General features: G+C 44.2%; 1 protein-coding gene across 8 annotated transcripts in view; it reads right to left on the bottom strand.

Annotated features, from left to right (window-relative positions):
- Nucleotides 1-1,195: 1,195 nt before the first annotated feature.
- LOC311119011 (glucagon receptor-like) overlaps nt 1,196-15,539 on the bottom strand; it is a 53,994-nt gene continuing 39,650 nt past the window's right edge. For 5 of the 8 annotated variants that reach the window (XM_084193764.1, XM_084193760.1, XM_084193763.1 and 2 more), the window contains exons 14-15: nt 9,529-9,570; nt 1,196-8,953 (exon numbers count right to left, since the gene is read on the bottom strand). In XM_084193764.1, the coding sequence (XP_084049890.1) occupies nt 8,504-8,953; nt 9,529-9,570 (492 nt within the window). In that variant the 3' untranslated portion in view covers nt 1,196-8,503. The remainder of the gene's footprint in view (nt 8,954-9,528; nt 9,571-15,539) is intronic. The other 3 variants (XR_014611892.1, XR_014611893.1, XR_014611894.1) reach the window with 3 other exon arrangements.

Raw genomic sequence — 15,539 nt, 5'->3', positions numbered from 1 at the left:
ATCAAGTACACAAACACTCACGCAAGTACACACGCACGCACACACACATTGACATGAACAGTATAGGAATAGATAGCCAAAGACCATTCATTTCCATATTAAAATGATCTGTATGATGTATGTTAACATGATGTATGTTGAGATGATCTGTTGTTATCTAAAACTATAGAGCTACAACCAAGGTGGTTGAGATGACGTCACTACAACGTTATTTTACCCGCTGGGAACAGTCTTATCCATTGAATCAGATGTCTGCATTTTTCTAGTGATTCTGCTATTGACCTCTAAATGCAATCTTACACAAACATTTCTACTGTAATATACAAACATTTGAAATACATACATTTAAAAAAACATTATAATAAGATAATAATAAGATTCGAATTCAAACCCATCAGATATTATTTTCATCAACCCCATGTCATTTTAACTCAACACATTCTAGAAATGTTTTCTTTTCTTTTACCCTTAGGGAAGTGTGGACGTGTGGGCTCTGACAAATGGCACCCAATTCCCTATATACAGATGTAGGATCTTAATTTGATCTCCCTGTTGCAGGACAACATTCATGCAATGTGGGACATGTAAAACTTATAGTGTATTTGAGGTTTAAAGGGCTTCTGAAGTTTGTGATTTCCACTTTGAAATGTCAGACTTGATTTTCCCTTACGAAAAAATGTATCAACCCTACAAATGTCAATGTTTTATTATAATCCACATAATAATTCACATTTCCTGTTGCTGCAGGATTATTTTATTTCTGTAGCAAACTGGCTCAAATCAAGATCCTACATCTGTAGAGCACTACTTTTGACCATGACCAATAGGGCTCCGGGGTGGAATTGAGTGGGACACACATGGAGATTGACATATAATGTGATTCATATAATGAAAGAAATATGCAGTGTTTGTCATGGGGAGATGTTTAGGGGTGGGGTGCCGAAGTGTATTTGTCAACGGGGAGGGGGCGGGGGGGGGGGGGGGGGGGGGGGGGGGCTGAGAGAAATGTTTACTCCCCGCGCTGCTGACGGTTATTTATTTATAAAATTATTTACAAAAATATTCAGATTTATGTAGGATGTAGGATGTATTTGCAATATGAATATATGTACAATGCCTATTGAAAGTCTATACTTCAATTTTCCATGCATCTAAACAAGCCCATATCATATATTTACATACAAAGCCAAGAAAGTTCATGTTTCCCACAGTCATTTATTTTTTTTCCATCAGTTTGGACAAAAGTTTGTAACATAACACAAGAAACATATGTATATACATATCAAGGAAGTCAGTCACTGTCTGCCACTGTCCGTCCGTCTGTCTGTCCGTCCGTCTTTCTGTCCACACCTTATATACAATAACCACCATGGAAAGAAGATGAAACTGTGACACATACTCACTGAGGGGTTGTGAAGAAATGGTCCCACTTTAAACAGACAACAACTTATAAAGGCTTCATAGAGCATTCATAAGCACTACATAGCTTCTTTATAAAGCATTCAAATGTATGTTTAGTTTAATTTGGGACCAATAATACATTCAGACAGAACTGCTCAGATCCAGAGAGGGGAGTAACCCAAACCATCAACCATGGCTTCAGAAGATAGAGGAACTAGCTGGACCAATAAACCCTCAACCATGGCTTCAGAAGATAGAGGAACTAGCTGGACCAATAAACCATCAACCATGGCTTCAGAATATAGAAGAACTAGCTGGACCAATAAACCATCAACCATGGCTTCAGAATATATAGATAAACTAGCTGGAACAATAAACCATCAACCATGGCTTCAGAAGATAGAGGAACTAGCTGGACCAATAAACCATCAACCATGGTTTCAGAATACAGAGGAACTAGCTGGACCAATAAACCATCAACCATGGCTTCAGAAGATAGAGGAACTAGCTTGACCAATAAACCATCAACCATGGTTTCAGAATACAGAGGAACTAGCTGGACCAATAAACCATCAACCATGGTTTCAGAATACCGAGGAACTAGCTGGACCAATACAAAAAACAGACTTGTCTAAAAGGGGCAATCTGGGATTTGTAAACAACAAAGCGATAACTACGCAACTTGTTTTGTTAAAAACCCTGGCTTCAGAAAACACAGTGGTACTAGCTGGGTCCCAAAAAAATAAACTATCACCAAATGGACCGGTCTGAAGTGTACCAATAAGTGTATATATTTGTAAGAGAGAAACAGAATTTCCACTGCATCTAATGCCAAACAATCTACTGGAATAATGGGCCAGAAATGTAAGCAAAATACACTTTCATTAGTACTGTAATATTCAAGTCGTGGAATAATTACACTAACAACAGAGAAGGCAACAATCTGCATAATCAACAAAACACTGTGATTAAATCCCATCTAAATGGCACCAGTATGTACCATACAAACTGTTAAATGTTCACATACTGACTGGCTCTGGCTCTGTTCACTAACACTGCCTTTTAAACCTACAGGACATTTGGATAGATTTCTACAGAGGGAGTATCCCAAATTGCACCCTATTCCCTTTACAGTGCACTACTTCCTATGGGCCCTGGTCAAAAGTAGTGCACAACAAAAGGAATAGTGTACCATTTGGGATACAAATAAAGTGTTTTTCAGTGTACTAGCTTTGAAAGCTACAGTAGCCTACACTACTATGTGAGAGGGAGAGAGAGAGTCTATTCACCTGGAAACATGACCCTCTCCTCACCTGGAAACATGACCCTCTCCTCACCTGGAAACATGACTCTCTCCTCACCTGGGAGGGTTGTGATGTATCTCCTCACCTGGGAGGGTTGCGATGTATCTCCTCACCTGGGAGGGTTGCGATGTATCTCCTCACCTGGGAGGGTTGTGATGTATCTCCTCACCTGGGAGGGTTGCGATGTATCTCCTCACCTGGGAGGGTTGCGATGTATCTCCTCACCTGGGAGGGTTGCGATGTATCTCCTCACCTGGGAGGGTTGCGATGTATCTACTCACCTGGGAGGGTTGTGATGTATCTCCTCACCTGGGAGGGTTGTGGTGTATCTCCTCACCTGGGAGGGTTGCGATGTATCTCCTCACCTGGGAGGGTTGTGATGTATCTCCTCACCTGGGAGGGTTGTGGTGTATCTCCTCACCTGGGAGGGTTGCGATGTATCTCCTCACCTGGGAGGGTTGCGATGTATCTCCTCACCTGGGAGGGTTGCGATGTATCTACTCACCTGGGAGGGTTGCGATGTATCTCCTCACCTGGGAGGGTTGTGGTGTATCTCCTCACCTGGGAGGGTTGCGATGTATCTCCTCACCTGGGAGGGTTGTGATGTATCTCCTCACCTGGGAGGGTTGTGGTGTATCTCCTCACCTGGGAGGGTTGTGGTGTATCTCCTCACCTGGGAGGGTTGCGATGTATCTCCTCACCTGGGAGGGTTGCGATGTATCTCCTCACCTGGGAGGGTTGCGATGTATCTCCTCACCTGGGAGGGCAGTGATCTACGAGGCCAACCAGGTCAGACAAATGATCTAATACATTGATGCATCCCAAATGGCACCCTATTCCCTATATAGCCCTGGTCAAAAGCAGTGTACTATATAGGGGATAGGGTGCCATCTGGGACAGCCCAAATGTTGGTGCTGCTTCAGTCACTCCGATGCTAGACTAGCTAGCTTCTATATCATGTTGGGGATTCTACAGTGATGTTTCTATATCATGTTGGGGATTCTACAGTGATGTATCTACATCATGTTGGGGATTCTATAATGTTTCTATATCATGTTGGGGATTCTACAGTGATGTTTCTGTATCATGTTGGGGATTCTACAGTGATGCTTCTATGTCATGTTGGGGATTCTACAGTGATGCTTCTATATCATGTTGGGGATTCTACAGTGATGTTTCTATATCATGTTGGGGATTCTACAGTGATGTTTCTATATCATGTTGGGGATTCTACAGTGATGTTTCTATATCATGTTGGGGATTCTACAGTGATGTTTCTATATCATGTTGGGGATTCTACAGTGATGTTTCTATATCATGTTGGGGATTCTACAATGATGTTTCTGTATCATGTTGGGGATTCTACAGTTATGTTTCAATATAATGTTGGGGATTCTACAGTGATGTTTTTATATCATGTTGGGGATTCCACAGTGATGCTTCTATATCATGTTGGGGATTCTACAGTGATGCTTCTATATTATGTTGGGGATTCTACAGTGATGTTTCTGCATCATGTTGGGGATTCTACAGTGATGTTTCTGTATCATGTTGGGGATTCTACAGTGATGTTTTTGTATCATGTTGGGGATTCTACAGTGATGTTTCTGTATCGTGTTGGGGATTCTACAGTGATGTTTCTATATCATGTTGGGGATTCTACAGTGATGTTTCTATATCATGTTGGGGATTCTACAGTGATGTTTCTATATCATATTGGGGATTCTACAGTGATGTTTCTATATCGTGTTGGGGATTCTACAGTGATGTGCAGTAGCATCAGTGGAGGTAGAGAAGGCACAGAATTGCTGATCTTTGTCTTTATACGTTTTTTTTTTCTATTTCATTTCATTTGCACGGGAGGAAAAATGTGTCATTTCATGCGTGCTGGCTCCGTATGTGATCTACATGCAAATTGGGATAAAATAGACTGAGTGTACTGTAGTCCCTGACCATTTTTACTGGGATCCTATTGGCCTCTGGCTTATGGGACGTACAACAACAACCAATGGGAATGCTCTATTACAACACAGTAACCAATGAGACTAACTCAATGAGAGTTCTGGCCTCAGTGTATCTCGTGAAGCCACAGTTTCTGGAGCCAATGGAACTGCTCCGTCAAACACACACGGCAGCCGATGGGACAGCTCTGCTGCAAAACAGCGACCAATGGGACACTGTTACAACAGTACAGCCAACCGAACTGCTCTGCTGCAACACAACAGCCAATGGGACAGCTCTGCTGCAACACAACAGCTAATGAAAGTGCTCTGCTGCAACACAACAGCAGCTGAGGAAGAGCTAGACCAGGGGATGGTTCCTCCTATATCTCCTCCTGTCACTCTGTGGGCGTCATCCACCTCTCTGGACTCAGGTAATATCTGCCAGTACAGGCACACACACAGCACACACACTCACACAGACACACACACACACACACACAGCACACACACTCACACAGACACACACACACACACACACACACACACATCACACACTCACACACATCACACACACTCACACAGGCACACACACACAATGCACACACAAAGGTAGGCATGCACGCACACATTCAACAATCACACAAACACACACACACACAAACATACGACAAAGAAACAAATCATTTGAATGTCATTAACGTACAATTATTTACATATTTACCAATTATAAATTAACGTTGTGTAAATAGCCTCACAAAGTCATGTTGAGTTTAGTTATTCCTGTCAATTGGTTGGTAACAAAAATAATACATGTATTTGTCCTCTATACAGTCTGTATCCCCCTTCTCACGAAGATGTCCTATTCCAGAAAAACTGCGTAAAATGAGACCTCTTGTGCTCCTGTCAACACCGTCACAGGGTTTGATTATGGTGTACTGTACGTTTTTTCTGATGTGGTTAATATACCATCACACCTCAGCAAATTGAGACTCGATTTTGTTCTTCTACACGGTGTCCATATTAGGACAGCCTCAGCAGGACTTGAGACTGAGGCGTTCCTAATATGGACACCGTACTTCCGTTATGTATCAGTCAGCGTTTGCTCATGAAAAGAAAAGTACTAGAAATACTGAATCTGGGACTAAACTGATTTTGTAAACTGGGTGGTTCGAGCCCTGAATGCTGATTGGCTGACAGCTGTGGTATATCAGACCGAATACCATGGGTATGACAAAACGTTTATTTTTACTGCTCTAATTACGTTGGTAACCAGTTTTAATAGCAATAAGGCACCTCGGGGGTTTGTGGTATATGGCCAATATACCACGGCTAAGGGCTGTATCCAGGCACTCTGCGTTGCGTCGTGCATAAGAACAGCCTTTAGCCGTGGTATATTGGCCATTTACCACACCTCCTCGGGCCTTATTGCTTAATTATATTATGACTCCATAGTTTGAATACGTAATTCCATGGGGACCGGTAACCGTTCAAATAGTATTTGTTTTCTTTTCCATACTTTGACCACTTGGAGTGCTGCATGGAGTGCCAGGTGGGCGGGGTTTGCAATTTAAAGACCATTCCATTGGTCCCACTGTGCCAGGCAAGCTCAATGAAGCACAGCTAAAGTATATGAAATAAATCAAATAATATTTGAAGCCAGGTCTACTCTGTACTCCCTATGTGGACTCGATACGGGCCTTATCCCCATAGAGTAGGGTAATTCACACAGTAGGGGAGGTCGGCGGGGGAAAACATACTGTAACTGAATGCAGTTACCCCATGGGACATACAGCTCTGGAAAGCTTGATGATGCTGTTTCCCATTGGCTCATACCCATTACAGATGATTATATTAACATTAATTTGCATGCGTGGCAGAAAGGCTATTTTAAACATGACAACAACAAAAAACATTTCCTTGAAGAGTTGAACAGTGAGAGCTGCTGCATTGGTGCAAATGTCAGATGGGCTAGAAATGCCCAGGCCTATTTCTGATCCCAGTCCAGCTCTGCATTAACATGCACAGCATACTGTATTTCTAACAGACTTGGGTAGCCAGACTGAACTAATAAAAACACTGTCTTCTCTTCTAATTTCTGATCCCATCATCTAAAAACACTTCAGAAAAAAAAAAACACTTGACACGTATACAACACTTACAACTCACAATTGCAACCTTTCGTTGTGTTACAAAAATTAAATTAAATTTAAAAAAGAATAAGATACAAATCTGAAATTGGTGGCTTTACATTAATGTATAGAATGTGATGATAATCAACACTATCACAATCATCACCATCACCATCACCATCATAACCATCATCATCATCACCATCATCAGCATCATCATCATCACCATCATCATCATTACCACCATCATCATCATCATCACCATCATCATCATCACCATCACCATCATTATCACCACCATCATCAGCGTCATCATCATCACCATCATCATCATCACCACCATCTCTCTCTCTCTCTCTCTCTGCCTCTCTACCTCTCTCTCTCTGTCTCTCTCTCTCTGTCTCTCTCTTCATCCAATCAGAATGGACAGCAAGGTCAAGGCGGTATCTCATCAAAAGCTTTATAAAGACCTACGAAGGCTATGAATATGTATTCATGTTCTGTCATGGTTTCATCTGTTTTTCTGTTAGTCCTGTTAGTCATGTGGCCTGTTTTTGTTTGTGTTTTTTGAATGTCCAGTTTATTCTTCCTTTACTGTCTCCAGTACCACAAAACACATAGCTATTTAACACAACAACAACATATACCAGAGGCTAAAGCTAAGACCCTGTATTTAGCAACTTGAGGTTTCTGTGTATTATTTTACACACGTAGCTTTGGAAGTTCTTTTTTCTTCTCAGTTTTGGCTTTTTGAACATGCAGCAGTGAGTCCTGCTGCGTACCATGCTGTCTGTCTGACAGTCTGTTGAAGAGAAAACACTTATATGAATCCATGTGGCTCGCAGGACATCCACAGTCATAGGACGTCAGATGGGTCCAACATGGGAGGTCTGGTCTGGGTCAGATGGGTCCAACATGGGCGGTCTGGTCTGGGTCAGGGGGGTCCAACATGGGAGGTCTGGTCTGGGTCAGGGGGGTCCAACATGGGAGGTCTGGTCTGGGTCAGGGGGGTCCAACATGGGATGTCTGGTCTGGGTCAGGGGGGTCCAACATGGGAGGTCTGGTCTGGGTCAGGGGGGTCCAACATGGGAGGTCTGGTCTGGGTCAGGGGGGTCCAACATGGGAGGTCTGGTCTGGGTCAGGGGGGTCCAACATGGGAGGTCTGGTCTGGGTCAGGGGGGTCCAACATGGGATGTCTGGTCTGGGTCAGGGGGGTCCAACATGGGAGGTCTGGTCTGGGTCAAAGGTGGACATTGTTATCTGATTGTTGTATGGTTGTCAACTCATCAACTGTCAAGTTTAAACTGTCAGCTATCAACGGATGTCAACTGTCAACTGATGTCAACTGATGTCATCTGTCAACTGATGTCAATTGATGTCAACTGTCAACTGATGTCAACTGATCCATCTAGCTTGTCCTATGTTTCTCTCCTTTGGCTGTGGATTGGAGAGGGCCGAGTACTGCCTCTCTCTCCCACTAACTGTTCCAGGGTTACGATACCAACATTGAGACACACACTGGTCCTGGGTCTCTCAAGCCCATCTCTCTCATTAACATTGGTCCAGGGTGATGGCCACTGAGACACGCACTGGTCCTGGGTCTCTCAAGCCCATCTCTCTCATTAACATTAGTCCATTGAGACAAACACCTCTCCTGAAACACACTCCCCAGCTCCAGAGTGTTACCAGGGTGTTACATCATTAACCTCCCCCGTCCTCTCCAGTCTCAGAGGTGGCTCTCTGCATTTCTCCTAGGAGCCTCGTAACACTCTGACACCCTGTCTGTCAAGCAGATGTCATCCATATTATCCTCTATCAGCATGTGACTACAGCTGATGGCGCCCTCACGTGGTGGGGAGGGGAGCTGCATGGACGACCCCGTGTTCTTCCTACTCCGCCCCATGCCATTCTGACAGCTCACCACCAGGAGGTGCTTCTCCTCTGGGGAGCAGCCTGGGCCCTGGCCAGGGGGAGCAGGGGAGCAGGTGGTGATGTCAGGGAGGTGGGGTTGGAGGAGCAGGGAGGAGGGGTGCGAGGGGTCGCGACCCCCGTGACCCACCAGGCTGTTGCTCTTGGTGTTGAGGTGGGGCGGCTGGCTGTAGGTGTGGCGGTACTCCTCCTCGATGTTACGACCCAGCTTCCAACGCTTCCACTTCTTCAGGATCTCTGATTGAACCTTGGGTGGGAGAGGGGGAGAGGGAGAGATGAGAGAGAGGGAGAGAACAAGGGGGGAGAGGGAGGAAGGGAGAGAGAGAGTGAAAGAAGGAGAGAGAGTGAAAGAAGGAGAGAGAGATAGAGGGCGAGAGAGAGAGACAGAGAGAGAGAGAGAGAGAGAGAGAGAGAGAGAGAGAGAGAGAGAGAGAGAGAGAGAGAGAGAGAGAGAGAGAGAGAGAGAGAGTGAGAGAGGCAGAGAGAGAGAGAGAGAGAGAGAGAGAGAGAGAGAGAGAGAGAGAGAGAGAGAGAGAGAGAGAGAGAGAGAGAGAGAGAGAGAGAGGGCGAGAGAGAGAGAGACAGAGAGAGAGAGAGAGAGAGAGAGAGAGAGAGAGAGAGAGAGGGGGGGGCGAGAGAGAGAGAGAGAGATTATATGTGTGATGTTCATGTCAAATTGAGAGTTGTTCTGGTAAATGTGAGACCACGTTGTGTGGATAAGAGCTAGGACAAGACAAGAGAAACAGGAAGCAGAGAGGACACATCCTCCATGAAAGAAGTATGAAAGACGGAGAAAGAGAGGAATAGGAGGAGAGGACTTACCTCTTTGTTGACAAAGCAGTATAAGATAGCCACCAGCAGACCCTGTAGAAACACCAAGTTCTGAGTCAACACACACACAACCATTATCATATGCCACCAGCAGACCCTGTAGAAACACCAAGTTCTGAGTCAACACACACAACCATTATCATATGCCACCAGCAGACCCTGTAGAAACACCAAGTTCTGAGTCAACACACACAACCATTATCATATGCCACCAGCAGACCCTGTAGAAACACCAAGTTCTGAGTCAACACACACAACCATTATCATATGCCACCAGCAGACCCTGTAGAAACACCAAGTTCTGAGTCAACACACACAACCATTATCATATGCCACCAGCAGACCCTGTAGAAACACCAAGTTCTGAGTCAACACACACAACCATTCTCATATGCCATCAGCAGACCCTGTAGAAACACCAAGTTCTGAGTCAACACACACAACCATTATCATATGCCACCAGCAGACCCTGTAGAAACACCAAGTTCTGAGCCAACACACACAACCATTATCATATGCCACCAGCAGACCCTGTAGAAACACCAAGTTCTGTGTCAACACACACAACCATTATCATATGCACCCAGCAGACCCTGTAGAAACACCAAGTTCTGAGTCAACACTCACAACCATTATCATATGCCCCAGCAGACCCTGTAGAAACACCAAGTTCCGAGTCAACACACACACAACCATTATCATATGCCACCAGCAGACCCTGTAGAAAAACCAAGTTCTGAGTCAACACACACAACTATTATCATATGCCACCAGCAGACCCTGTAGAAACATCAAGTTCTGAGTCAACACACACAACCATTATCATATGCCACCAGCATACCCTGTAGAAACACCAAGTTCTGAGCCAACACACACAACCATTATCATATGCCACCAGCAGACCCTGTAGAAACACAAGTTATGTGTCAACACACACAACCATTATCATATGCCACCAGCAGACCCTGTAGAAACACCAAGTTCTGAGTCAACACTCACAACCATTATCATATGCCCCAGCAGACCCTGTAGAAACACCAAGATCTGAGTCAACACACACAACCATTATCATATGCCACCAGCAGACCCTGTAGAAACACCAAGTGCTGAGTCAACACTCACAACCATTATCATATGCAATCAGAAGACCCTGTAGAAACACCAAGTTCTGAGTCAACACACACAACTATTATCATACAGTGCTATGAAAAAGTATTTGACCCCTTTCTAATTTTCTCTACTTTTGCATATTTGTGATAATGAATATTATCAGATCTTCAACCAAAACCGAATATTAGATAAAGGGAACATAAGTGAACAAATAACACAACAATTACATATTTATTTCATAAACAAAGTTATGCAACACCCAATTCCCCTGTGTGAAAAAGTAATTGCCCACTTACACTCAATAACTGGTTGTGCCACCTTTAGCTACAATGACTCCAACCAAATGCTTCCTGTAGTTGTTGATCAGTCTCTCACGTAGCTGTGGAGGAATTTTGGCCCACTCTTCCATGCAGAAGTGCTTTAACTCAGTGACGTGTGGGTTTTCAAGCATGAACTGCTTGTTTCAAGTCCTGCCACAACATCTCAATTGGGATTAGATCTGGACTTTGACTAGGCCATTCCAAAACTTCCAATTTGTTGCTTTTTAGCAATTTTCATGTACAGTGAGGGAAAAAAGTATTTGATCCCCTGCTGATTTTGTATGTTTGCCCACTGACAAAGACATGATCAAGTTTATTTGAACAGTGAGAGACAGAATAACAACAAAAAAATCCAGAAAAACGCATGTCAAAAATTTTATAAATTGATTTGCATTTTCATGAGGGAAATAAGTATTTGACCCCTCTGCAAAACATGACTTAGTACTTTGTGGCAAAACCCTTGTTGGCAATCACTGAGGTCAGACGTTTCTTGTAGTTGGCCACCAGGTTTGCACACATCTCAGGAGGGATTTTGTTCCACTCCTCTTTGCAGATTTTCTCCAAGTCATTAAGGTTTCGAGGCTGACATTTGGCAACTCGAACCTTCAGCTCCCTCCACAGATTTTCTATGGGATTAAGGTCTGGAGACTGGCTAGGCCACTCCAGGACCTTAATGTGCTTCTTCTTGAGCCACTCCTTTGGTGTCTTGGCCGTGTGTTGTAGGTCATTGTCATGCTGGAATATCCATCCATGACCCATTTTCAATGCCCTGGCTGAGGGAAGGAGGTTCTCAACCAAGATTTGATGGTACATGGCCCCGTCAATCGTCCCTTTGATGCGGTGAAGTTGTCCTGTCCACTTAGCAGAAAAACACAGCCTTAGCATAATGTTTCCACCTCCATGTTTGACGGTGGGGATGGTGTTCTTGGGGTCATAGGCAGCATTCCTCTTCCTCCAAACACGGCGAGTTGAGTTGATGCCAAAGAGCTCAATTTTGGTCTCATCTGACCACAACACTTTCACCCAGTTCTCCTCTGAATCATTCAGATGTTCATTGGCAAACTTCAGACGGGCATGTATATGTGTTTCTTGAGCAGGGGGACCTTGCAGGCGCTGCAGGATTTCAGTCCTTCACGGCGTAGTGTGTTACCAATTGTTTTCTTGGTGACTATGGTCCCAGCTGCCTTGACATCATTGACAAGATCCTCCCGTGTAGTTCTGGGCTGATTCCTCACCGTTCTCATGATCATTGCAACTCCACGAGGTGGGATCTTGCATGGAGCCCCAGGATGAGGGAGATTCACAGTTCTTTTGTGTTTCTTCCATTTGCGAATAATCGCACCAACTGTTGTCACCTTCTCACCAAGCTGCTTGGCGATGGTCTTGTAGCGCATTCCAGCCTTGTGTGGGTCTACAATCTTGTCCCTGACATTCTTGGAGAGCTCTTTGATCTTGGCCATGGTAGAGAGTTTGGAATCTGATTGATTGATTGCTTCTGTGGACAGGTGTCTTTTATACAGGTAACAATCTGAGATTAGGAGCACTCCCTTTAAGAGTGTGCTCCTAATCTCAGCTCGTTACCTCTACAAAAGACACCTGGGAGCCAGAAATCTTTCTGATTGAGAGGGGGTCAAATACTTATTTCCCTCATTAAAATGCAAATCAATGTATAACATTTTTGACATGCGTTTTTCTGGAATTTTGTTGTTATTCTGTCTCTCACTGTTCAAATAAACCTACCATTAAAATGATAGACTGATCATGTCTTTGTCAGTGGGCAAACGTACAAAATCAGCAGGGGATCAAATACTTTTTTCCCTCACTGTAGACTTGATTGTGTGTTTTGGATCATTGTCTTGCTGCATGACCCAGCTGTGCTTCAGCTTCAGCTCACAGACAGATGGTCTGACATTCTCCTGTAGAATTCTCTGATACAGAGCAGAATTCATGGTTCCTTCTATTAAGGCAAGTCGTCCAGGTCCTGAGGCAGCAAAGCATCGCCAAACCATCACACCACCACCACCATGCTTGACCTTTGATATGATGTTCTTACTGTGGAATGCAGTGTTTGGTTTTCGCCAGGCATAATGGGACCCATCTCGTCCAAAATGTTGACTCAAGTTTGTGAAAAAGCACCTGGATGATCATCAAGACTCTTGGAAGAACTTTCTATGGAAAGATTATTCAAAAGTATAACTTTTTGGACGACATGGTTCCAGTAATGCCTGGTGAAAACCAAACTCTGCATTCCACAGTAAGAACATCATACCAAAGGTCAAGCATGGTGGTGGTGGTGTGATGGTTTGGGGATGCTTTGCTGCCTCAGGACATGGACGACTTGCCTTAATAGAAGGAACTATGAATTCTGCTCTCTATCAGAGAATTCTACAGGAGAATGTCAGACCATCTGTCTGTGAGCTGAAGCTGAAGCACAGCTGGGTCATGCAGCAAGACAATGATCCAAAACACACAATCAAGTCTACATGAAAATTGCTAAAAAGCAACAAATTGGAAGTTTTGGAATGGCCTAGTCGAAGTCCAGACCTAATCCCAATTGAGATGTTGTGGCAGGACTTGAAACGAGCAGTTCATGCTTGAAAACCCACACGTCACTGAGTTAAAGCAGTTCTGCATGGAAGAGTGGGCCAAAATTCCTCCACAGCAACGTGAGAGACTGATCAACAACTACCGGAAGCATTTGGTTGGAGTCATTGCAGCTAAAGGTGGCACAACCAGTTATTGAGTGTAAGTGGGCAATTACTTTTTCACACAGGGGAATTGGGTGTTGCATAACTTTGTATATGAAATGAATATGTAATTGTTGTGTTATTTGTTCACTTATGTTCCCTTTATCTAATATTAGGTTTTGGTTGAAGATCTGATAACATTCAGTATCACAAATATGCAAAAGTAGAGAAAATTAGAAAGGGGGCAAATACTTTTTCATAGCACTGTATGCCACCAGCAGACCCTGTAGAAACACAAAGTTCTGAGTCAGCACACACAATAAAAATATGCCATTTAGCAGACGCTTTTATCCAAAGCGACTTACAGTCATGCGTGCATACATTTTTTTGTGTACGGGTGGTCCCGGGGATCGAACCCACTACCTTGGCGTTACAAGCGCCATGCTCTACCAGCTGAGCTACAGAGGACCACACAATTATCATACTATACAGTGAGTGAAAAAAGTATTTGATCCCCTGCTGATTTTGTACGTTTGCCCACTGACAAAGAAATGATCAGTCTATACTTTTAATGGTAGGTTTATTTGAACAGTGGGAGACAGAATAACAACAACAAAATCCAGAAAAACGCATGTCAAAAATGTTATAAATTGATTTGCATTTTAATGAAGGAAATAAGTATTTGACCCCCTCTCAATCAGAAAGATTTCTGGCTCCCAGGTGACTTTTATACAGGTAATGAGCTGAGATTAGAGCACACTCTTAAAGGGAGTGCTCCTAATCTCAGTTTGTTACCTGTATAAAGGACACCTGTCCACAGAAGCAATCAATCAATCAGATCCCAAACTCTCCACCATTGCCAAGAGCAAAGAGCTCTCCAAGGATGTCAGGGACAAGTTTGTAGACCTACACAAGGCTGGAATGGGCTACAAGACCATCGCCAAGCAGCTTGGTGAGAAGGTGACAACAGTTGGTGCAATTATTCGCAAATGGAAGAAACACAAAAGACCTGTCAATCTCCCTCGGCCTGGGGCTCCATGCAAGATCTCACCTCGTGGAGTTGCAATGATCATGAGAACGGTGAGGAATCAGCCCAGAACTACACGGGAGGATCTTGTCAATGATCTCAAGGCAGCTGGGACCATAGTCACCAAAAAAACAATTGGTAACACACTACGCCGTGAAGGACTGAAATCCTGCAGCGCCCGCAAGGTCCCCCTGCTCAAGAAAGCACATATACATGCCCGTCTGAAGTTTGCCAATGAACATCTGAATGATTCAGAGGAGAACTGGGTGAAAGTGTTGTGGTCAGATGAGACCAAAATTGAGCTCTTTGGCATCAACTCAACTCGCCGTGTTTGGAGGAGGAGGAATGCTGCCTATGACCCCAAGAACACCATCCCCACCGTCAAACATGGAGGTGGAAACATTATGCTTTGGGGGTGTTTTTCTGCTAAGGGGACAGGACAACTTCACCGCATCAAAGGGACGATGGACGGGGCCATGTACCATCAAATCTTGGGTGAGAACCTCCTTCCCTCAGCCAGGGCATTGAAAATGGGTCGTGGATGGGTATTCCAGCATGACAATGACCCAAAACACACGGCCAAGGCAACAAAGGAGTGGCTCAAGAAGAAGCACATCAAGGTCCTGGAGTGGCCTAGCCAGTCTCCAGACCTTGATCCCATAGAAAATCTGTGGAGGGAGCTGAAGGTTCGAGTTGCCAAACGTCAGCCTCGAAACCTTAATGACTTGGAGAAGATCTGCAAAGAGGAGTGGAACAAAATCCCTCCTGAGATATGTGCAAACTGGTGGCCAACTACAAGAAACGTCTGACCACTGTGATTGCCAACAAGGGTTTTGCCACCAAGTACTAAGTCATGTT

The sequence above is a fragment of the Coregonus lavaretus genome (assembly GCF_964263955.1).
Source record: "Coregonus lavaretus genome assembly, contig: HAP1_SCAFFOLD_1151, whole genome shotgun sequence".
NCBI lineage: Eukaryota > Metazoa > Chordata > Actinopteri > Salmoniformes > Salmonidae > Coregonus > Coregonus lavaretus.
Note: the sequence above shows the minus strand (reverse complement) of the source record. Positions and strands in the feature narration are given on the sequence as shown.